This window comes from Urocampus carinirostris, chromosome 11 (assembly GCF_059441175.1).
Source record: "Urocampus carinirostris isolate Australia breed hairy pipefish chromosome 11, RoL_Ucar_1.0, whole genome shotgun sequence".
Classification (NCBI taxonomy): Eukaryota; Metazoa; Chordata; class Actinopteri; order Syngnathiformes; family Syngnathidae; genus Urocampus; species Urocampus carinirostris.
In genome coordinates, this window is record NC_142359.1 from 19149548 (window position 1) to 19175370 (window position 25823).

The 25823-nt window shown below is 41.3% G+C and overlaps 1 protein-coding gene across 1 annotated transcript; it reads right to left on the bottom strand.

The window, feature by feature from the left end:
- Positions 1-611: 611 nt before the first annotated feature.
- On the bottom strand, positions 612-25109 carry atp1b2a (ATPase Na+/K+ transporting subunit beta 2a). Its single transcript, XM_088346958.1, has 8 exons — positions 24865-25109; positions 14241-14369; positions 14060-14164; positions 12865-12944; positions 12672-12797; positions 8558-8617; positions 8271-8366; positions 612-3223 (listed from the first exon to the last, which is right to left on the bottom strand). The coding sequence occupies exons 1-8, from the start codon at positions 24962-24964 to the stop codon at positions 3059-3061; spliced, it is 861 nt and encodes a 286-aa protein (XP_088203084.1). The 5' UTR covers positions 24965-25109; the 3' UTR covers positions 612-3058.
- Positions 25110-25823: the final 714 nt, after the last annotated feature.

A 25823-nucleotide genomic window follows, 5' to 3' on the forward strand; every position in this document is an offset into this window, starting at 1 on the left:
CCTGACATGCATGTTTTTGGGACGTGGTAGGAAACCAGAGTGCCCGGAGGAAACCTACGCAGGCACGGGGAGAACATGCAAACTCCACAAGGGTAGATTGCGGTAGCTGGACTTGAACCCTGAACCTTTTTTTCCGTAATAAGAGCTCATTTTGACAAAAAAAGTTACCCTCGTGAAAATTGGTTGCAAAATCGGTAAGTTACAATTACTTTCAATGTACATACATTGAAAATAACAGGGACGTTGACCCAACCAATATGGCCACCATATGGGCACACTAGATAGCGGGCTGCTACAGGGCACTGACGTATCTTGTGCCCTATAGATATCTGTGCCCATGGGTGTCAAACTCGTTTTAGCTCGGGGGCCACATGCTAGAAACAAAACCACGGGGCGGACTAATAGATTAAAGAGAAAAAACAAAGAGGAAGAGAGAGAGAGCGATAGATAGATAGATAGATAGATAGATAGATAGATAGATAGATAGATAGATAGATAGATAGATAGATAGATAGATAGATAGATAGATAGATAGATAGATAGATAGATAGATAGTGTAAGGAAGGGTAAACGAGAAAGAGAGAAAAAGATCAATCCAAAAGACAAAAGAATGGGCAAAATCCGTTTGGTTTTAATCACGTGGTAATGTTCATAAGGGACAACTGAAGTCACATGACATTGAAGAACATCTTGATTGGCTTCACACCAATTAAAGTGATTGGAAGAGGAAAAAATACTTGTGAAGAAGTTGCACGAAAAAAATCCATAAAAAACATTTATTACAGTACTTAAGTTAGAGGGAAAAAATGCAATTGTGACACGAGTGACATTGCGTCAACCTGATGCGAAAATGGCATTACTGACAATCACTGTTTTTGAGAAAAAAGGCTTAAAACTGTTACGTTTTGAAAACAGTAGTTGCACATAACAAGTCTCGTTTTTTTTAAATCACCAATTTATTAGTATTTATACCACACAATAGGTAAATAGCGAATTGTTTTTTTTTTTAAATCCTATTTGAATATTTCTCATGCAATGATGGCCTTACCAAGATCTGATGAATTTGTAGGAAATATTGATACCTCATTTCAAAAGGATATTTTATGCAACAATTGCCTTACAGTATGTCAGTACAGCCTTTATCGCATACTCTGAATGTATGTAAAGGCCATTATTGCATGGCAACCGTTGCACAATGAGATTTGGGATTTGATCAATTAAATTTTGAAAAGTTAATACAAATAATCATCACTCCTACCTCCCATGCATGAAACAAAAAACGAGAAAAACAAATCAGTAGTGTCATTTTCGCATGAAGTAAACGATTTCCTTCTAAAATCTTAAAGATTACCCCTAAATTTAAGAACAAAACAATATTATGAGAATAAAGCCATATTTCTTCAACAAAAGTACTCAGATTTACAGTCACAAAAATGTCTATATTTTCAAGAAATGATATGAAACTTAAGATGTAACAAAGGATGGAAGTCCATTGCATCTTAATAAAAGTACTCTAATTTTTTTTTGTATTTTGTTATTTATATATTTTTTTCTTAATCCAGAGTCGCAAAACTGTCTTGTGGAAAAGGACCCAAATGCAGGGAATTCAGAACTGAGTTGTGTGCTCAGCAAAAGATGGGATTTATTAACAAAAACTAGGAGCAACAAACAAAAATATGTCAGGTCTTAAAACTACCAATAAAGTTTACAGACCAGAGAAAAAGCTGAACCTGACACGGTAGCAGAAGACAGGATGAAAAGTGGCATGGAAAAGGCCAGTGCAATGACCCAACCACCAACCGACCCCACAAAAGGCTTCCACATTTCTGTCCCGGCGACAAAGGGAACGTTCCTTGGCCTCTTTGGTCACCTGTCTTGGTGGCAAGAAAGGGTTCCTCAGCCGCTTCTGTATACTGTCCCAGTGGCGAGTGGCAGTCGCTTCTGGCCCATGTCCTGGTGGCGGTAAAGTTCCTGTCCTGGAGACTGGAAGGTCGCTTGGCCCCTTCTGGCTCTGTTTCGGCGAGGGCGGACAAGGACTTTTAGCTGTTCCCATGATTATTTTGCTTTTTTGGGATGTCTGGCCCTGGAGAGGGAAGTGATGTAATGATCTGGCACGCCACCTCCCTCCAACTTGGGGGGTGGCAGAACTGCGCACACCTGTTTACAATCTCCCACCCCTGACTCATCCATAGGCTTCATGTTGATTGCTGGGACAGCATTGGATGTGGAGGTCATTTCCATTGTTGTGGTCACCGCAGGTTTGGTTCTTGTTTCTTATTTCTCGCTTGGAGATTTTGGTTTGTTACTTTATACTTGGGTTTTGTTATTAATTAAGTAATATATTTTTGGAGCAAAACAAAATAAAAAAGACACCCATTCTCCCAACACCTGATGGTGATTACGTATACCCTTTAAAATGACTGTTTGGACAGCTCTCCGGGGTCGGTTCATTGCCATTTCCATGACACTTTCATCCTGTCTTCTGTTACCATATCAGCTTTAGGTTTTGTTAGTGGTTTGTTTTTGTACGTTGTTCCTGTTTATGGTTAATAATTACACATCCTTTAAAGAGCACACCAGCTTCTATCCCGGCTTCCTTGAATTTGGGTCCATCCCTGCAATTGTAACAACAACTCCACCAAAGGACTTCATTCCTTCGTGTTAAATTTACTGCACCTGAAAAATAAAACTGATATGATTTTATTGCAGATAATTTTGGGTACTTTCATCCTAAAGCTTTTGCACTGTGATGACCCGAATTTGACAACCACTGACCTCAATCATAGCTCAAAAGCCAAGATTCCTGTATACGGAGACAGGGACTTCAAATAGCAAATAAATACATTAATCAATTAAAAAATAAATAAATAAATAAATAAATAAATGGTTTGACTGAGGTTGGGTAGAGTGGACTGATATTCTGGTGAGGTGATGTCAAACTGCGATGAGGCTGTGATTGATCTGCGCATTTGTGTGCGAAGTGGGGCAAAGATAGGGTTGGTCAGAGTCATGATTGCAGTGCGATGACGTTTGCGGCCTCACGCGTCTCTTCGTATCTCTACATGTTGTCGATTCGTAGCTTGAAGGTTACGCGGCCGGCGAATTTGTCCCGCTCGCTGCCGGGGGCGAGAGTGTTGGAGGTGATTTTGCACTCGACGTCTATGTCGGTGTTGAGGGAGGCGTTCAAGAACTTGACGGCCACCAGCGGCTGAGTGTAGTTCACCTGATACACACAAAAAAGAATGAAGAGAAACCTTGACATTGACATTTGATTGAAAGGGGAGTGGGAGATCCAACTTAATATACCGTAAGTTCCGTACTACAGAGAGTACATGATTAAAAGCCGCATGCTTAATGTATAAACTTGGTACACGCGTACAAAACAAACTTTATGGGGAATTTAGCGTTGACCCCTTTGGCCATCCATATAAGAGGCCATTTTCAGCTTTACTGCAAGTTGTTTATGTCACGTGTTTTCAGATTATGTGACTATTTAAATGGTGGTTACAAAAATGAGCAAATAAGTACTTGCTTGGGGTTGTCCATCGATTTGATGATGACCGTCTTCTTTTAATTGTGAGTCTGCTGATGTTTGAACAGTCCGATACTGGATCCACAGATGCGGTTACAGACAGAGCATGTGAAGGGGGTGCTGGGGGGAGCAGGGGTGGCCTGGCAAGCATGTCTCTTTGCACGCTTTGCTGCACGGTGTTGCATGCGCTGTTCCTCCATGTAATCCACTCCCTGTAAGCAGTGGGAGCGCCAGAGGTCTCGGCAGGAAGCAAGTTCCTCCAGTGAGGAGGGGTTTATCCGACATCTCTTCAGGATGTTCTTCATTTGGTCTTTGAACCGCTTCTTCTGCCCACCAGCACTGCGTTGGCCTAGATGTAACTGACCATAGAGGATACGCCGTGGCAGTCTGTGGTTGGGCATTCGAACAACATGCCCCAGCCACCTGAGTTGGCGTTGGGCCATAATGGATTCCATGCTGCAGCTGCCTGCCCTCTCCAACACCTCTGTGTTCAGCACTCTGTCCCTCCATGTGATGCCAAGGATCTTCTGAAGACATCTTACATGGAAGGTCTCCAGGCTCTTCAGATGGCGGCTGTAGATAGTCCATGCCTCACATCCGTACAGTAATGTAGTGATGCATACAGCTCTGTAGACCAGCATTTTGGTGTGGAGTCTAAGGTTGTTGTTTTGAAAGACCCTTCTCCTTAGTCGACTGAAAGATGCTGATGCTTGCTTGAGACGGCTCTGGATCTCATCATCCATTGAGCAGGTGTCAGACACTATGCTCCCCAGGTATTTGAAGGTGGGCACCATGAGCAGGTGTTGCCCTGCTGCTGTGAGGATTATTGGGTTTGGTAAGAGGTCAGCACTGGACTGTTAGAGTACCTCTGTCTTCTGGGTGTTGATCGTCAGTCCCATTCTGGTGTATGCAGTTACAGCTGCCGAGAGAATGTTTTGCAGAGCCTCCAGTGAATGGGCAACCAGGGCACAGTCATCAGCATACTGTAGCTCAATGATGGTCTCTGAAGTCAGCTTGGTAGTTGCCTGTAGCCTCCTGATGTTAAACAGGTTACCATCAACCCTTAAGTTGATGGTAACTCCAGCCTGCTTCTCCATCCTTCTACGTAGCAGTGTTGTAACACAGACGAGGAAGATGTTGAAAAGAACTGGAGCCAGCACACAGCCTTGCCCCACTCCAGTTTCGACGCCAAAGGGCTCTGAGCTGTGTCTTCCAACTACCACTCTGGCCGTCATCCCTGAATGGAACTGTGCAAGAATGGCGAGAAACTTGGGTGGACACACAAATCTCTTCAGGACTTGCCACAGTAGGTCCCTGTTCACTGTGTCAAATGCCTTTGAGAGATCGACAAAGGCAATGAACAAGTCATTTTGCTGCTCCCGGCATTTCTCTTGGAGCTGACGTGTCACAAAGATCATGTCGACTGTTCCCCTGTCCTTTCGAAAACCACACTGTGACTCTGGGATGACGCGTTCCGATATTGTGGAGATGAGTCTGCGGAGCATGACCTTGGCAAGGACCTTTCCAGCAGTGGCCAACAAAGAGATACCACTACTGTTGGAGCAGATGGATTTATCTCCTTTATTCTTGAAGATGGTCACAATGTTCGCATCTTTCCACAGTTGCAGGACACACTCTCGTCTCCACACCTCTGAAATGTATTGAAACAGTGTCCGTTTACAGAGGTAGCCTCCTACCTTGAGAAGTTCAGCTGGGATGTTGTCAGGTCCAGGGGATTTATTGTTTTTCAGGGTTTTGACTGCATGCAGGATTTCATTGAAAGTTGGCGGGAGGTCGAGGTCTGGCAATGTAGGATGTTCAGGGAGCTCTGAAAGGACAGTTGGGTCCACTGGGGTGGGCTGGTTGAGCAGGGTGATGAAATGCTCAGCCCACCGCTCCACTATCATAGCCTGATCCTTGATTAGAGATGTTCCATCAGCAGATCTAACAGGTGCCAGGGAGCAGTTTCTGGGGCCATAGATGGTTTTTACTGCATTATAGAAACTGTGCATATCGCTTCTATCAGCGTGAGACTGGATTTCATTGGCTTTTGAGATCCACCACTCATCTTGCAGTTTTCTGAGAGTTCTCTGGGCCTCGGAGTGAAGGGCTTGCCATAGCTTTTTATGTAATTGAGATTGTGGGGTTTTCAGGGTGGCTCTGTGCGCCTTGTGCATTCTGTCCAGGAGGGTTGAGATATCTCCGGCATTCTGGTCAAACCAGTCCTGGTGTTTTTTAGTTTTAAAACCAACGGTTTGGGCTGCAGTGTCAAAGAGGGTGGTAGATATATAGGTCCACTTCTCATCCATCCCAGCCTCTGACATGACCAGCTGCTCAATGTTTGCCAGCCTCTCAGCTTGAGAGCAATGGAAGTTGTCAAGGGTGACGCTACTGGAGAGTTTGGCACAGTTGAGTGTCTTCCTCTTTGAACCACCCTGACGTGCTAGGGGCCAGACTTGCATTCTGACCTTTGTCAGAATCATGCGGTGGTCGGTCCAGCAGTCTTCCCCACGCATAGCTCTTGTAATGAGCACGTCCTTCAGGTCAGCCCTCCTCACGATCGCGTAGTCGATCAGGTGCCAGTGTTTGGACCTGGGATGCATTCAGGATGCCTTATATTTATTCTTTTGTTGGAAGATGGTGTTTGTGATAGTAAGGTTATGTTCCATGCACAGACTAAGAAGTCTCATGCCATTGGAATTAACTTTTTCAATGCCATGGGCACCAATCACACCATTCCAGTTTTGCAAGTTCTTTCCAACTCTTGCATTGAAATCACCAGGCAGCATGATTTTGTCATTCTTCGGGATGTGACTGAGGATGTCATCGAGTGCCTGGTAGAAGCGATCCTTCTCTTCATAATTCGATGGCAGTGTTGGTGCATAGGCACTAACTAATGTGACATGTCTGCATTTTGCAAGTGGGATGCGAAGAGTCATTAGTCTTTCACTGACACCCACTGGTGACTCTGTGAGCTTCAGCAGTAGGGTGTTCTTAATTGCAAAACCAACTCCGTGAAGATGGTGTCCGCCCATGGGGTATCCCTTCCAAAAGAATGTATAACCCTCCCCCTCTTCATTGAGTGAGCCTTCCTCAAGGAGTCTGGTCTCGCTGAGCGCTGCGAAATCCACATTATATCGCTTCAGCTCGTTGGCAATGAGTGCTGTTCTGCGCTGTGGTCTGTCCAGGCTGGTATCCAGGAGTGTCCTTATGTTCCATGCTGCAATTCTAAATGCTATTGTTTTTCGACCGTATAGTGGAATGTCCCGACAGGCGCGGTTTCCTGTCCGGGTACTGTGCTGAGTGGGCAATCTTTAGGCCACCTTTTCTAGGCCTTTCCCCAATTGGGGTGAGCAGTGCGGCTACTAAATAGTGCTGCTCAGACACACAGGGGTCTGCCGGAAACAGCTGCCACTCAATCCCAGCTGCTAACGACCCTTGCCCTGTGCCGCTGACGTGCAGAGGTCCAGCTAAGAGCTTCCAGCTCATTCAAACCTGCTCCCGTCACTGGATACTCCATCGCCGCCAGACTTTTGTGGTCGGAGACTCAGGTAAAAGAGGATACCTGCGCAATGATGGTTTTTAAAGTGGCGTAAGGGGTGCGCTTTCCCCAACGCCACTATCTTGATTGTAAAGAAGATGGTTCCAGTGGCAAGGGAGACCCTAGACGACCGGCATCTTCCTACAACTGCAGGCGGCTGCCGGGATCCAGGTCTGTGGGAAACCGCCTCAAAGCGTGCCGCCACCAGCTTTTGGGATCACTCTTAGTCTGGACTCTACCCTTCGACCTGTTCGGCTTGGGTAACCCTGCCAGGAGTATGAGACTCCCGCCGAAATAGCTCTAGGGGTCATGGAGACGCACAAAGTGCCCCACCACGATAAGGTGGTGATCCGTCGGGACACAAATAAGTACTATGACGCGAAAGAAAAGGTGAATGGGGCTGTGTCTCCTAAAATGTGTGTCCTATATTTCTAGACAAAAGCGCCAGGGCATCCATACTGGGAAGAATAGTGCCAAGTTGCAACACAGATGTTGTTTTTCTAGACAAAAGCGCCAGGGCATCCATACTGGGAAGAATAGTGCCAAGTTGCAACACAGATGTTGTTTTTATGCTGTTGTCATTGGAGGTTTCTGCTGTGACGGCCCAAATTGCATTCGCTTGTCATTGTTCCTCGAGAATTAAAGGAAACTCCAGCAACCTGACAGTGACCCTGATGATACGGAAAGTGAAAAGAAGGTTTTTTTTGATGGATAACTTTTACTTCTGTTTAAATGAATTTATAAATTGAGGACTTGGTTGTGGGTGAATAAGTTGAAATATCGTGACTACGTAGTCAATATTGAAGTACTGTAAAGCTGCTGAAGAAACCCCTTCCCCCATCTTGCTTGTTATGTTCACGGTTGACAATGATAGAAACATTCATAAAAACATTCATAATATTGATTTAAAGCACTGATTAAAGGTTAGGTGCATAATTTGAGGTGTTGTTAAAAACTTCAAAATTAAAAATGTTGGCAAAAACATTGACTAAGGTTTTTAGACGTCACCGTGGTGTTTTGTATTTAGAGCGCATTCATTGTGGAAAAGAGCAGCTTGCCGTTTTCCTCAAGAAAAAAAAAAGAATAAGGTGCACCCTAATTAAAGCTGCAGTATCTAAATTGTTGCAAAAATGTAGCAGCTTATAGTCCGGAATTCATACCATATATGCTATGTGGAATGATGTGTGGATTAGTCACCTGAGCTTTCTTGCCATAATAAGGGTAATACATGAGGTTGAAGGTTCCATTTGGAGGATAATAAGCCAGAGGTCCCATCTTATCAGCATCCTCCCTCTGCACACACACATGAAAGCAATATGGTGGTTTCTACCCTAGAAATAACCACTTGCAATACATGGTCTCTTCTCTTCTCTCACTTTGTACAACTGATGGAAAGGAGGGAGAAGCGCCTTTCACACAAAGACGGACAGATGCGAAGACAGACAGATGTGCAGACAAACAGACGGTCAGACAGACAGGCCTACTTTGGCTGCACAGGTGACAAAAGGAGACTGGCCATCCTTTCCTGGAAACATCCCGATCACCTGCAGGGTGGACAAATGGTATTTGTCAGAACGGCTCCTAAAAAAGATTAGACTTCCATCCATCATCTGCACCACTTATTCTCAGTAGGGTCGCGGGAGTGCTGGAGCCCATCCCAGCCATCTTCGGGCAGTGGGGAGGGGACACCCTGAACTGGTTGCAGGCCAGTCGCAGGGCACACAGGGACAGACAACTAACCCACTTATTTACACCTCGGGACAATTTGAACCGGCCAATCAACCTGACATACATGTTTTTGGAATGTGGGAGGAAACCGGAGTGCCAAGGAGGAAACCCACGCAAGCACGGGGAGAACATGCAAACTCCACACAGGAAGGTTCAATCTCATGACCTCCTTACTGTGCCGCGGACGCGCTAACCACTCAGCTGCCGTGCTGCCAAGATTAGACTTTTTAAAGAAAAATGAATTACATGTATACATATATTAAAAAAAAGACCCAATAGCTGTAATATTCAATGACCCGACAGTACTTGGTAAAAAGAGGATTTATGCTCATCATTAGAATTTATTTAAATTATCTATAGAAGTAGTAGCAGCACAACTTGGCCGTTTCTCCTCTGTAGCTCTAAATAATGTGCGTGAGGCATCAATGTAATACTGTCAGTCGTGAGGTTTTGTAAAGGGTTAATGGATCCGAGAGCCGTAAATTTACTCATAGAAATATGCAAAATGCACAGTCTTTTATAGGACAAAGAGCCTTTATTATTTTGGAAAAGCAGAGGACGTAACGTCATGACCACAAAGTTTGTTTCTAAACAAAAAAATTATAGCCACAAGTAATACAATGCGTATTGTGCGATGTGTAATTTGATACTTAATTCGGAACAATACACTTTTTCTCCTAGTAACAAAATCATCAAACGGCATTGCCAGTCAAGGCTGATGTCCAACACATCTCTGAAGAGCGGTGATAACTTATTACACCTAAATATTACCACTCCTCAAACCTAGAACAAGTCCAGTAGCTTTCCTTTCCGCTGTCTAACAGCATAGGAGCTACACTCAGGTATTGCTGAGGTTTGTATTCAGGACTGTATCGCTATATACAAAAAATGTAATTAAAATTTTTTTCTCCTCCTAGCCCTTTCAAAAAATGTTTAAGCCAATGCGGCCCGCGACTCAAAAGGTTTGCCTAAAAACAACAGCGACCAGATGACCAAGTTGCTGTATTTGAATCAGATTAGGAGGCTTCTTCATTCAAATCATTTATTTTTGAAGGAACCATTTAAATTTTTGATCCATTTGGTTATTTTTTCCTTTAGTCAGTGGTTAGCACAAACGACTGATGCGCAAAAGGTCCGTGGTTCGAGACCGTGTGGAAACAAATGTTGTCTGAGAGAGGGTTGGGCGCCACCAGGTTGTACTTGCTCACCACAGGAAATGGTGTCCCTACGACCCGAATGGTTAAGGGATCCAACCAATCAACCAACCGACCATACAGGAGATACAAAAGTATATTAAAGGCAAAGTCCTTGCTAGTCAAAGAACCTTTGAGCCTTAAATATGTCACAAAAGCAATATTTTTCAACAAAAATATGAAAGCCAAAAGGGCTGCAATGTGTATTGTACAATGTGATACTAGAAATTTCAGAACTAAATATTTCTTCCCCAGTGATTTAGGATCTAGTATCAGTACTGACACACGCCGCTGCCCTTCATTACTGAGGTCTGTCTCATCTCTGAAGAGAGCAATACCGCTTTACACCGAAAAACAACAGCGACTAGATGACGAAGGTGCTGTATCTTCGTTAGATTAGGTAGGTTCTCCTGCTATAGGAATTGAAACCAGTACTACGTGTTTTATGTAGAAGAGCAAAACAGCCTGGGGAGGGATAGGCGCTGCCAGGCTATACTTGCTAAAGACACACAACAGGTCGTGGTGTCCCGACAACCCAGGTGGTTAAGGGATCTGTGAACCTTGATACGAGGAAAAAGAACCAGGAGACAGAATATTCTTGTTTATCTACTGTATATACCAGGGGTCGGCAACCTATGACACGCCAGGGGTTAACCAGTGGCACGCGAGCGCACGGCAAAATAATGATTTTTTTTTTAAAAGCACATTTCGACGTAATTTAGACATTTTCAGTTGCGCACCGTGTTGTTTAGAAGTTTTACTTGAAAAGCGCTATATAAATGCAGACCATTGACCATTTATGTTAGCGCCCCTCCGTGTGTCAGTGCGTGTTTGCGCAGCGCCTCGCAGAGGAGAGGTCTGTGTTTTAACCCAGCCACGAATCATGACGGCTCCTCGAGCGAAAACATCTCGTTCTTTCCAGCCAGCGTGGACAGATGACTGGGGCTTTGTGCAAAAAATGACAGTTCGGTTGTGTCCATTATGCCTCGAGAGCGTTGTACCTCGCGCATCAAGTGTTAAACGTTATTACGAGACGAAACATAAACATGAATTCAAGGCGGAGACATTAAAACGCGGCAGACAAACACAGATCCTAAAAAGCTTTGTCGCTGCTAAAAACACCACCACTGAAGCTATCTAACAATTTGCTCACTGAATAGCAAAGCACAGAAAACCATTTACTGATGGCGAAAATTTTAAAGAAGCGTGTGTGTGTGCGCGTGCATGTGTGTGCGTGTGCGCGTGTCTTCTGCATTGCTGCTGTTGTTTCAGGTTTTGATATTTTCTGCAACAAGATATCATTGATGAATGGCATAGTAGCTGACCATATTACTTGTTTTTTGATTGTAGTTTATAGTTGATGAAGAATGGTAGATTCTGGTTAATTCTTGTGGTAAAAAGTTGAAGTCTGAATGGTTACAGGCCTTTCCACATGTTGTTCACATTCATATTTTAGTTGATTGATGAACAAGAATAGTGGAAGATAAATTGGTCAGTTATACCAGTTTTTTTCAACCGGTCTGCGGGGGCACACGAGTGTGTCGTGAGACCTTGTCTAGTGTGCCGCTGGAATTTTATCTTTCCAAAAAATCAGGCCATTATTCACTATTTTTGAACTCTTCAGACGAGGAACTGTAATAGTCATCCAAATCAGTAGGTGGAAGTAGATTTTTATATACTTTTTGTATACTAATTATCTGTTCATAAAGTAGCACAGTAGATTTAATAACTTAATTTGTTTAACAAAGTGGTTTAAGAGTGTACTGTAAAAAATAAAAACATAAAGCACATCATTCTTTTTTATTTGAAGTATTATCTTCTTTTTATATACTAATCATCTGCTTATGCGGTAGTACAGTGAAATATTTGACATAACTTCATTTTCAAACGTTTTCGACGGACGGTGTGCCTCAGAACTTTTTTTTATAAATAAAAGTGTACCTTGGTACAAAAAGGGTTAAAAATCACTGAGTTATAAGATTTCAATGTATATCCATGTTGTATATTTGGACTGGTGTAAAATGACATCTCTGTTGGATATTAAAAAATGTTTTGCGAGTCATTAATCTTGGTGTGGCACACTGATTCAAGTCAAGTCACATTTATTTATATAGCCCTTAATCACAAAAATGTTTCAAAGGATTGCACAGGATTACAATTACACAATTACCTAATCTTAAAACAACAAGATTTACAAGGAAATTTAAAAGTGGCACTCCGCACCGAAAAGGTTGCTGACCCCTGGTATATACTGAATGCAATATCGCACGTATACACAGCTGTGGAGCCTTTTTCAGCATGAAAAGGAAGAACCCTGACTTATCTAAAATAGTCCCTTCTCTTATATTCTCTTGGCCACGCACCCACGAGGGGGACAACTCGGCTTTCGCAATATGCCAATGTTTGACCCAATAATTTAATCTGGTTGTGATTGGATAATGTGTGATAGAGTGCTTAAAGATTGGAAGGCCCAAAGGAAGGACAGTTCATGGCAACATAGCAGTTCAGCTCATGTCTTTTATCTAAAATCCAACAGAAGCAACTATAACACTTGGGAGTTGCTCAATATGAATGCAGGATAAACTCGGATAAGGCCCTGATTCATGGGCAACCATATTCATAAACACACACAGGGGGTCCTAGAGTTCTCCCTACTGTCATCAATGTATCAGCATACCCGGTTGAGTTTGATCAGCACGCAGGGCTGTCCTCGGCTGTAGCCATAAAAACGATCGGGAAACCCTGAGCATTCCTCCAGCGTGGATCTATTGAACTGACAGGAACGCTTGGGATTATTCCGAACCTGCAAACAGACACGCAGGCAGAGAGGTGAGACGGTTAGATAAAGGGTGAGAAACAGGCGGGCTCACCTCTCCGCTGTCCTCCTGGATGAAGAACTGATCCGGAGGGCAGTTGTCGTTCATCTGAACTTGCTGGCTGTCGTCGTACGCTGCAGACAGACAGAAATAAACTTCACCTCTGTCCATGAATTAAAATAGGGATGTTCAATACCATATTTGTTCAGATTGTAACTAATACCCCAAACTTGAGTAGTCCCTGTCTATACCATGTACTGGTATCATTCATAAATGAATTTTCCTTTCCTCTGTGAGCGGTGTCAGCGTCATTTTCAGGCAGATTTGATATGAAACATGATGACAATTTCAAGCATTTACAGGCACTTCAAACAAAATTCAAGCAATTATTATCCTTGAAAACCCAACATTAAAATTCAAGAATTTTCAAGGATTTCAAACACCCGTACGAACCCCATTTACTATTGCTTAAAGCAGGGGTTTCAAACTTCATTTACCGCAGGGCTTCCAGAGTTTAGGTCTGGGTTAGTTTGGACCAAAACGTGTTTTCTGCAAAAATTCTTTTCACAAAATAAAATTTAAAAATAAAGAAGAAAAAATAAAGAGTACCATAATTCACTAAGGCTGCAATTAAATGATGGTGAAAAAAACATTGAAAACATTGAAAGAAAAGAAAAAAAAATAAGATTAAAACAATTTGCAGAAATACATATGGTATAAGATAGAATTGCATTTTTAAGGCAACAGGATATTCTATAATACAGTATAAAACCATAAAGTGTTGGTTAAATAACCTAACAATGAGCAAAAATACATAGAAATGTATACTATACACCCGCAAATATGCAAAATCCTTTTTTTTTTCAAAGTGCTAATAAAAAAGGTAAACTAAAAAGAGAATGCAAGTATTTTGTTGGATGGTATCTTATTGAACAATTAATGCATTTATACAGCACTTTGAGTTTCATTTCGATGTCTGAAAAATGCTAGATGAATACATTTGGATTTGAAACAAAATGACCCTGTTCATCAAAAACCGGCATTGGAGCGCCCTCTGTCAGAACAAAGTGCTACTACAAGTGCATCGCCGGATCAAGATGAAAATCCAATGAACTTTCTTATTGCATTGAATTAAAGTGCATAAATCGTGGGACACAAAGAATTGATGACAACATTGACAATTTTAATAAAGAACTTCAATTGAATTAAGCGATTCATTGTTGCAGCCCTTAATGAAATAGCTTCTTACGGGTCAAAAATGTATCCAGGTTCTGGGCAAATCCTTCCCAGCTTTTCTTTTCAGACAGCGAGTAGGCGAGCTCCAGCTGATTCCCCTTCGGCCGAATCATCATCCCTGAAGGACAGCAGCATCATAAAATAAGCCAATCGCGGACGGGATTGTTAACACGTGATTCCCTCCCCTGCATTACCCGGGGTGGTGAGACGGTCCTGCCATGTGGGTTTATAGTCGTCCAGTGTCAGCAGCATTATGTACATGGTAAGTGTGAACATCCCAGCCAGGAAGAGGTAGAAGACCAGGTAGAAAAGCAGGATCAGACCTAAAGAGGGGATAGGACGACATTTATTAGGTGTCAAGTATGCGGGGGAGGTGGACCCAAATGCAGGGAAGCCTGTGTGCTCAACAAAGGATGGATTTTATCGGAAAAAAAAAACGAGGAACAACAAACAAAAACAAACCAGGCCCTAAAACAACCAGCAAAGTGTCAAAATCATAAACAGACCAAAAAAAACTCACATAATTCATGGCAGGATGAAAGTTGCAAGCAAATGTCAATGACGCGACTCCGTGTTCTGTCCAAGCAGTCATTATAAAGGGTCTAATTAATCACCATCAGGTACGGGAAGATTGGCGGCAGATGTGCCCAGTTCAACACCCCCTGCTTGGCGCCCTCTGGTGAAGGTACCGTGCTAGAACCTGACATGACATGTAACCCGATAAAAAGCGAGTTAAAAATGCGTAGCTATGTGTATAATTTGACATTTAGAAAATAAATATTTGAACTAAATTATCAAATGAAATAAATTATCTTAATAAGGGAACAATGATTTGGTCATTTTCTGCGTTTTGACTCCACCCGGTGACAGTGTGATTAAAAATGGACCAAAAACCCGAATAAGACTAATTTTGGCCCGTTTTTTTTCCCCTCCCTGGAAATGTACTTTTTTGGACAATTGACCCAGGTGGCGACGTACCCCAGACCAAGAACCCAACAAAAATCAGAGTCTGTCATGGTTTAGCGCCTGCAGTCCTCCCACCCCCTTCTCCAAGTGATGGCACCGTAGCCCCATTTTCTAGGCTCTCCCTCTCCCCATGCCCAGGCTCAGTTGATTCCAATCATTATTTGCCCCCTTCTGTTATAAATACTCCGGTCTTCAACTGCATGATGACATTCCCCAAGACAACATGCTCTTGATCCCAAGACATTTTTCTCATGGTATTCTCCTCAAGATTTTCCTCTCATGACATATATTATATTTTTCTCAAGAAATTGCCCCCCAATACTATGTCCTCAAGTTACTCTCCCAAGATTCCCCTTCTAGGCAGTCCCGGCCTGGCTTTTCCTCGTCTGTAGTGAGTCTCACATTGTTATCATAAACGCCTCCCGTTCGGGTTTGATTACATCCGCGTTTTACGAGTCCTTGTGTTCTGCGTTTGGGTCTGTCCGACAGTACCGTACAGTCATCATAAAGCTTCACATCATGTCCGACAGGAATTGCATAATTCCTCTGATCTTGACTGTGGACTCGTGAACTTTGAGAAATCAGCTATATCCATGGATTTGGGATTCCACATATTGGAAAACATCAAAATGGTGTCTTGTCATTCATTAGAATTTGAAGTGTATTATTAAGTGACTTTAAATTCCGACACGAAAACAGATTTATGTTGATTCTAAAGTCTATTGGTGCACATAAAAATACATTTTGTGACTAATCGAAATTAGAATAGATAACCAGTTGATACCCTGAAATAAATTGAGGGAATGTAGTAACTATAAGACCCAACCGGTGAGAACCACCAGGAAGAGTATGTGTGTGTCTGTATGTGGAGTTAAACTTTGCAACAAATTACAGGATGAGCTCCAACAAATGTTTATGTCAAATGTTGTCTATGTCTTGTCCATTGTTCATTAAATTGAAGGCTTTTGTTCAATTTAATATTAACTTGTGTTTCCGCTTAATTTAACCACTCATCAAACCTAGAACTAGTCCAGTAGCTTTCCTTCCCTCTTCCTTACAGCGAAGGTGCTAAATAATACCCCCCGATCACCCCACTCTTTCCTCCATCATGCTCTCAATATCTATAATCCTCTTGTTGTGAAGCCCCGTCCCATCCAATGACCCAATTCAGAATGAGGGGGAAGGGTACCACCAGTGTTGTTTTTTGTCACTCACTGACACTTTTCATCCAGCAACAGACTAAGTCTTAAAATCCTCTAAACCAGTATTTCTCAACTGGTGGGTCAGGACCCAAAAGTAGGTTACAGACGTGTTTTCCGTTGGTTGTGGGCCTTTTTTTGACAAAATAATGCGAAGAAGAAGAAAACACTAAGGGTCAATTAAACTCCTCATCAGTAGAAGGCGATAATGCCCTGCTCTTTTTACCTGTTCGAGAGGGATCACATCTCGTTTTATTGTGATTCTGTTGGTGTTATTTCCTCATTCTCTCTATAATAATTGGTCCCAAGAAAGTTAATGATAAGGGGAAAGAAAAGTGGAAAACGATCGAGTCAAAGTAGGAAATGATTGCAAAAGACAAAATTGCATATCTGCTGCTGTTGAAGCGCCGCTAAAAGGTACAGTAAATGGTTTTAAAATGTTATATTTTTGGCTTTCACCAGTATATAAATCTGTGTTAGCAATTAGTTATCAATGTTTAGGTACAAACATTATTATTAATTTGAATTTCTTTTAGTATGGAGATATTTTAAAGTTGTTTTAGGCGGTTTGCTTGCATGTAGGCTTATATGCGAGTATGTAGGTACTTGAAGTAATTTTACTTTTCCTGGTCATTTTTTTTCTTTATTCAAAAGTTAATATAGTTCTACTGTTTCTGCTTTAAACTGCACAATCCTTTCATTAGAGAAATTTGAGAAGTGGACATGTTACTTGAATTGGGTTCCAGCTTGGGTGAAATGGTGGGTCCTCAAGTCAGACCAGTTGAGAACTAATGCGCTGTACCACGGACTGGTTGAATGTCTGACTAAATTCTCTCGGATCGGCCTGATAATACCATTAGTGATAATGACAAATATATTAATTATAATAATAGCCATCGCAAATACACTATGTAAACACGAGACCACTGAGGACCTAGATGACGTAGGAAAAGGCAGGCCAGTGCCGGGGTCCGGGCAATGGTGGTTGCCGACCTATGCTCTAAATAAAAACAACCTGACTTTGAATATATTTCACACTCGCCTTTCATGCCACGACTATCAAAAGCCAATAACCGTGCAGTCTTGGAAAAGTTATCAGCGTGGCTTAAGACGTGGAGGTCTCGTGCAGACTTTAAAGTCCTTCAAAGTCTTGCAATCTGCGGAAGATTAACCAGTTTGGACTAACAGGATTGCCAGCAATCCTTGCAACCACCCGTCAAAACTGGACTAAGTCCAGCCCTAAATGTAACAGGCTTTTCTTTTCACTTTCACACCCTGTTAAGAAAACTAAGTTAAAAAAACTATTTGGTAAACTAAGCTCCAACTGAAAAACAGATATGGGACGAAACAATAGTGCGGGTTTGGTTTTGGCGTTTGTGGCTCATTATTGGTGGGGACACGCCCCGTCTGTACATGCCATCATTTTAACTCTGGTTTTAAGCTTTCACACTAAACGATTATTATATGATTTATATTTATTATTTATTTTTATTGTCCTTTTAACGTAATGCCAATGCGTTTTCTCATAAGTGTTTTTGGGTGGTATGAGTTTAACCGGGAAGTAATACACTTTGTTGACCTTTCAAACTGATCATGGACGTACTAGCCCTCAAATACAACCTAACCACCCCATAAAATTATAGACATATATATATATATATATATATATATATATATATATATATATATATATATATATATATATATATATATATATATATGCATATGCATATGTACAATGGCTTGCGAAACTATTTGGCCCCTTGAACTCTGTGACCTTTGGCCACATTTCAGACGTCAAACAAGATATAAAACTGTCATTTCTTGTGAAGAATCAACAATAAGTGGGACACAATCATGAAGTAGAACACACTTTATTGGATATTTTAAACTTTTTTTAACAAATAAAAAACGAAAAAGTGGGTGTGCAAAATGATTCAGCCTTTTTACTTTCAGTGCAGCAAACTCTGTCCAGAAGTTCAGTGAGGATCTCTGAATGATTCAATGTTGATCTAAATGCCTAACGATGATTCATGGAATCCACCTGTGTGTAATCAAGTCTCTGTATGAATGCACCTGCACTGTGACACCTAATAAATGTCGTCCTATCCCCTCTTTAGGTCTGTGAGTCTCATAGGTCTGTTCAAAGCGCATCATCAAGAACGAGGAACACACCAGGCAGGTCCAAGATACTGCTGTGGAGAGATTTAAAGCTGGATTTGCATACAAAAAGATTCCCCAAGCTTTAAACATCCCAAGGAGCAATGTGCAAGCAATAATATTAAAATGGAAGGGGAATCAGACCACTGGAAATCTACCAAGATCGGACAGTCCCCCTAAACCTTCAGCTCATACAAGGAGAAAACTGATTAGAAATGCAGCCAAGAGGCCCATGATCACTCTGGATGAAATGCAGAGGTCTACAGCTAAGGTGGAAGAATCTGTCCATAGGACAAATATCAGTCGTATACTACACAAATTTGGCCTTCATGGAAGAGTGGCATGAAGGAAGCCATTTCTTAAAGTAATACATAAAAATTGTAGTTTTAAGTTTGCCACAAGCCACCTGTGAGACACACCAAACATGTGGAAGTAGGTGCTCTGGTCAGATGAGACCAAAATGGAACTTTTTGGCAACAATGCAAGACGTTATGTTTGGCGTAAAAGCAGCACAGCTCATCACCCTCAACACACCATCCCCACAGTCAAACATGGTGGTTGCAGCATCATGGTTTGGGCCTGCTTTTCTTCAGCAGGGACATGGAAGATGGTTAAAATTGATGGGAAGATGGATGGAGCCAAATACAGAACCATTCTGGAAGAAAACCTGATGGAGTCCGCAAAAGACCTGAGACTGGGACGGAGATTTCTCTTCCAACAAGACAATGATCCAAAACATAAAGCAAAAGCTACAATGGAATGGTTCCCCAAAAAACATATCAAAGTGTGGCCAAGTCAAAGACCTCCAGACCTCAATCCAATTGAGAATCTGTGGAAAGAACTGAAAACTGCTGTTCACAAACGCTTTCTTTCCAACCACACTGAGCTCGAGCTGTTTTGCTGGGAGGAATGGGCAAAAATATCAGTTTCTTTATGTGCAAAACTGATAGAGACACACCCCAAGCGACATGCAGCTGTAATCGCAGCAAAAGCTAGAGCTACAAAGCATTAAATCAATGGAGCTGAATCATTTTGCACACGGACTTTTTCGTTTTTTATTTGTTAAAAAAAGTTTAAAATATCCAATAAAGTGTGTTCCACTTCATGATTGTGTCCCACTTATTGTTGATGCTTTGCAAGAAATTACTGTTTTATAACTTTATGTTTGAAGTCTGAAATGTGCCATTGGAACAACACAAACTTACATAAATACATAAAAAAAAAACTTATCCTTCATAGAACGACGAGCTGTAACCAAAAAATTGAAAACATGCTCCTGAACAAACTGTTCCTGAACAAAAACATGCACATCCATAGACCAAAGTAGAGACAATTGACACCTTATTAGCATTACTAACTTCATTTTCAAAATATTGTGTAAGGAAAGATTGTTTAGTTCTCTAGTTGACATTTTTTATACGGTATTTGTATTTTTGGTGCATTGCTGCGATTTCGGTTTGACTCTTGGCTTTTGTTCTGAAACAGTTATAATATTCTGTTTATTTCTTATACTTTCAAATTTTGCAATGATGTTACTTGATTAAACAAATATAAGAAACATTCTTAGTGCCTAAAATCTTGTATTTTAACATAATTATAAAATAACTCAAGTGGGGAGGGTATAATTAGTCAATGATCATGACATTTCCGAGCAAGAATTATTGGTATCAGACAATACAACCATGTACCGTATTTTACAACTATAAGGCGGGGCCTTTAACTTTAGAAGATGTGAATGAACAAGTTCCAACTGCTTAGCTCTGGAGCCCTCGTAAATCGAATCAGAAGATCCAATAGGGAACTTCAGTGTCCTACAACAAGTGTTTGACGTGTCTTGAGAAGACGACTGCAAGCTACAGTAGGTCCAACAGTTGAAGAACACTAATAAAACAATATCTATACGTAGCTATTACAATGCAACATAAGATAGAGGAAGACAGAGGGTTGTTTTTAATAGCAAATTTAACAAGCATAAAACTTGTATATGGGGTACTGAAAACCCACATGAACTTCTTTAGCATCAGCGAGATTCACCAAAGGTGAATGTGTTTTGTGTTATGTCGAAGAAAGCTGTCCACGGAGCATTCTTCTTTGACAGCGCAACAGTCAATGGTGAAGTGTCCCTCGACATGCTGGAAAACCAGTTAATGGATACATTGAGTGAGAAAGAGTCTGGTGACTCCATTTTCCAACAGGATAGGGTACCACCCCACTGGAACCTCAGGGTTAGACAGTTTTTGAACATAAGACTGCCAGACAGAAGGATTGGAGGGTCTGGGCAGAATGATCACGATCTCATGTCCTGGTGACTTCTTTTTGTGGAGATTTTTGAAAGGATTGGTTTATGTGCCCCTTATTCCAAGAGACCTGGATAAGCTGAAGGCACGAATAACAGAAACTGTTGCAACCATTGACAATGCAAATATTGGGACGCGTTTGGCAAGAATTGGACTGTCATGATTACTGACTAGCGTAACCTGTGCCCGCTCATTTGGCGCCAGCCGCTGCGGGCTACCTGATTAGTTCCCTGTCCCTTTTTAAGCCCAGTCCTGTCACTCTCCGGTTGTCAGTCCATCAGCAAACCTCTGTTATTACAAGGCAACAATTTTGACCCTGACTCGTGCCTGTCCCATTTCAGCACCCGTTTTTCTACCCGTCCGTTCCTGATCTCCCGTCTGTCTCCAGCTACGACCTGTTTTTGAATCTGACCACGTCTGCTCTCCCGTCTCGGGTTACAACCCGTTTTGGATTCCGACCACGTTTTTGCTCTTCTGTCCTGGCTATCGACCTGTTTTTCCGTCCCTGACACCGCCATCTCCGACTACGGAAGATCCATTTCCGTATTCAGATCACGATCCGATTGTGTGAGCGCTTTGCTTCCCGCGTCCAGCGAGCACCGGATCGCAGGCGCTGCCCTTCCTCTTTCTATGAACAAAACTTGTGGTAAACATTACGCAATTGGGTCCTAATTCCCTTTTGGTTGTGACACTATCGGCTTGAAGTGTGTCTTGTGACCAATGGGGCTCACATTGAACATCTATGAACATTCCATTTAATATATTTGATGATGCGCTTTTCAAATTTACCAGATGTGTATCCTTAAGTGTCCAAAATATTCAATGTCAAAATGTGCCCATGATTTTTTGAACACCCTGTATTTTGAAAAGGTTGTGAGACACATTTGATGAGCGCCAGGCCTCCAGGCCTCAGAAGTGTATAGAAAATGTTTGCCGGATTACAATTCACTCAACCGCTTCTCGGCATATAATCCTGATTAAAGCGCGCACACACACACACACAGATTTTCCTCCTCTGTTAGATTCGTTTGTTCATCTGTGCGTGTCCTTCATCTTCCATCAAGGCCAAAATGCCACAACAGTGGTGCATGCTGGGATGTATGACATCACAGCATCACAAGAGGTAGGGACGGGAATCGTGGCTCCTTTTAGAGAACCGGCTTTTTTGGCTCGGCTCTCTGTACGGCTCTTTTTGTCGTCTTAATCTATATATTAACAATTTTTAGGTAATAATATGCATGAGATGACTTTCAAAAAAATAAAGCTGAATAAAAAAAGAGACGAAGAGGAAAAAAAGAAACAAAACAACAAAGAAAATATGGAAAAGGTACGAAAGAAAAGGGGAGGAAAAAAGATGAAATCCTGTACATGTTTTGGGGCAGTCACTTTAATCTTTATATTATAAAGAATAACGTAATATTATGCACAAACTGAATGAAAATGTTAAAATAATATATATTATTCCATTCAATTCTTGTAGCATTTATTTAACAATGTGTGGATACTAAACAAATCACAACATGCATTGTACTAAATAAACTCTTGCAATGTCATTTCAAAGAAATCCTTCCTGTCTCCGTCTATTATCCACCTGTCATTGTTCTTCTTTGTCTTTCTTCATCTCTCTCGCTTAAAGTGCCGCAATACATTATAAAAGGATGTAAAGCTGTTGTAGTTTATAGCCCAATTCTCAACACGTCAAAATGGAGGATGGCATTAAAATTTTCCTGTCAACTCTTGAAAAAAAATCCATCAATGATGGCAAATTATCGGTAACCTATGCAGACACAGAAATATAAAAGATGTAAGTTTGTTGGCCTGGAGAGGGAAGGGCGCCACAAGGCTGAACTTGCCCATGACACACCACAGGAAATGGTGCGCTCGTCTTGGGATCAAGGGATCCCAGTTCGAATCCCGGCTCGTCCGTGTTACATGTCGAAGTGTCCTTGGGTAAGACACTGAACCCCTAATATCCCCAATAAGCAGGTCAGCGCCTTACATGGCTGCAAGGCTGCTATTGGGAAATGTGGAGCACATTGTAAAGCGCTTTGGGAAGTCATTGACTTGAAAAGCGCCATATAAATGCAGATCATTTCATTTCATATTTTACGATTTTTTTGTTTGTGTGCCTGTCCACCCAAGAAAAGGAGGAAATAGTTTAGATATGACTACCATTTTTCGCAGGCAATCAGGTAGTTTACCCTAGATGTGAAAAATACCACAAAAAAGCTGCTTCAACCCATTGTTTTGGTTTTGATGACTCAGCATTTCTGTTGACTGTTGGTGTGTCTAGTTGCCTAAGAAAAGGGGTAAGGAGTTTAGCAATGACCACCATCTTTCGAAAAGAGGTCCAGTCAGTAGGTTACCCGAGATATAAAAAATGCCAAAAAAAGCACTTTTGGATTTGTTGGCTCAGCATTTTTTCCCCAAAAGACATTCCACTCTCCCAGTGCAGAACAACATTGAATACCAACACCATCTTTTACAGGTACTTAGGTGGGTTACCCTAGATGTGAGAAATGCCATTAAAGCTGACTCAACACAATTGATTTTGTTAACAAAACATTGTTTCCCTGAAATAAATTTCATTCTCCCAGGCCAGAATAACAATGAATATAAACACCATCTTTTAATGTCAGGCTGGTTACTCTAGATGTGGAAAAAAGCTAACTTGGTATTTTTGGTTTTGCTGACTCAGCAGCTATTCCAGAAAGACATTCTACTCTCTCAGGCCGGATCAAGTTTAGCCAAGATCACAATCTTTGACAAGTAATCAGGTGCGTCACCCTAGAGGTGAATGACCATGCCGAAATGGGAAATGCGACCCAAATAAAGTTTCACATCTCAATGGTTGTAATGCTCTATTGGCACACAGTCATTATAGTTTTACTTAAATTTAGTTTGAAAAAGACAGGCTTCAATTTGTTATCATACATCACCTCTCCTCCTCCCGAGTCCTCACAAATATCTTGCCGCTTTTGTTTGCTAAATGTTATTGCTCGAAACTGAAAATATATCATTTGTGACTTTTGAGGTGATTCTGCTAAATGTTTTTGCATTTCTTCTCATTGCAATATGTTACGATCCACTATTTTTTCCATTCACAAATATTGCACTATTATTAGATCTCAACAGTCTCAAAACACTACTTTGTAAATATTTGTGCCTATTTATTCCGACATTCTTTTATGTTGTTTTTTTTATCTTTGTTGCATGTGTACCCTGGAATGCCATGTATAATCTTGTTGCTCACAATGTTTCCCAACGTTGATATCAATGACAATAAAGACAATTCTCATTGTAAAATATATATACTTTGTGATTTATTCTGGAGTTTTTGTTGCTGCTGAATGAGATGGCACTTATTTTCATAAGACTATTGTTACTATGCACGACTCATTCATTCACAGAATAAATCAATGAAAAAAAAACATAAAATACATACTTTGTCCTTGATAATGACAAATTACTACATATTGTAAATACTTGGAATTTTTTGTTGCTTTTAGGGCTTGTGGCATTTGTTCTATTATTTAAAATAGGTCTATTGATAAATCCTCTGAACAAGTCATTCATAGTTAAAGATTGCATGCACATACTATTATTTTAATTATTTTGGTGAGCTAAGTGTGAAGCACATTGTAAAGCGCTCTTGGGGTCTTTAGTGACTTGAAAATTGCGATATAAATGCAGACTATTTAAAAACATAGAACTATTATTATAACTTAGGCCAGTCTTTAGGCCTTTTATCTTTGTTTTCTCTTTAAAATCTTTACCAAATGTTTACCCGAGGGCCTTGTCTAATCTCGTTGTATAGAATATTTCACAACGACGATAAAAGACAATTCAATTAAAATATGAAATTTAGAGTTTGCTTTGGGCTCAGTCCCGCGTGTCAAGTTAACTGTTCGTGCTCGGGCTTTAATATCAGTGGGCTTGGGTTGAGCTGGCTTTTTTTCAGCTTTCATGGAGATGAGGCCTAATTTGTTCACTTCCAAGAGTCGGTACAAAAAGCCAGTTCGTTTGCGAACGATACACCACTCTCAAGAGGGGTTATGCAAAAGAGTGGATGTCCTTAAGAATGTGTGCGGATGCGAATGCGTCGTTTAAGAGAAGATAACAGTACCCCAACCTGCAGTATCCCCCAAGATAACAAAACCCGCAGATTTAGAGCATCTCTACATGTTTTGACTTACCCCAGCTGGCTGCGGTTCGACCCATCAGTTCGTGCGTGCGCGGGTTCCAGAAGAACTCCGTCCACTCGCCAGAACCTTTGCGGTCCTCCTGCTTGGACATGATGAAGGCGATGAAGAGGAGGTGGAGAACGAAAAACTGAAGAGCAGATTCAAACGACGATGAAGATGGCGATGGCGAGGAAGATGCTCTGCCGGGGACCGAGAAGGACAGTGAAAGGGACAGGATGACGTCAATTGCAGCCCACCTCCTCGCGTGACGTCATGCAATCCGATATCTGCGCGTGCGCTAGACGTGACGTCAAACTAGAGCCGCATGAAACATTTAATTATCGTTATGTACAAATAATGCATAAGATAAACTGAATAAATGCCCATTAGCAGTTAAAAAAAACGTGCTTGCCATTATACTTTTAACAAAATTATAAATGAAAACTATACTGTTGAAAGAGAATTTAGAGTCTCAATTAGTAGATGATATTTTTTTCTGATTTTTACTTATGTTACTTCTCCCTTCTCAAGGTTTTTTCATTTTCCTCATAATGAGGTTTTTGAGTTTTTCTTTGCCATCAAGTAGGTTTTAGATCAGGGGATAACGTAATAATAGTCTCTGGTCCAGGGGTCTCCAACCTTTTTCAAGAGTCGAGCTACTTTTTGTTACTAATTAGCGCAGAGTGCACCCAGTTTGATAGGAATTTTTAAACTAGAAACTTAGCTGGATGGCTTGCTAAATAGCTAAAAAGGGAGCTTGATAGTTAGCTAGAAAGCTAAACAGGTAAAAAAAAAAACTCAAAGGGAGTGCTTTTCATTGTACATCCAAATTAAAGAGCAATGGATATTATCCATCAAACACGGTACACTTCCATTTTGGTATCCTCGGATTCATAGTCCAGTCTCTGGAGTTCCCTTTTATACTTGAGAACTGTAATCTGCTAAAATACTGTGGTAACCACCGACAACAA

What these genes read in the sequence shown, in the direction of transcription:
- atp1b2a (XM_088346958.1), bottom strand. Translation starts at nt 24,964, where the DNA reads ATGTCCAAGCAGGAGGACCGCAAAGGTTCTGGCGAGTGGACGGAGTTC. An exon ending in TCGAACCGCAGCCAGCTGGG is followed by an intron (nt 14,370 to 24,864) that starts GTAAGTCAAAAC and finishes TCCCCTCTTTAG; the next exon opens with GTCTGATCCTGCTTTTCTAC. An exon ending in CCTGGATACATTTTTGACCC is followed by an intron (nt 12,945 to 14,059) that starts GTAAGAAGCTAT and finishes GTCTGTCTGCAG; the next exon opens with CGTACGACGACAGCCAGCAA.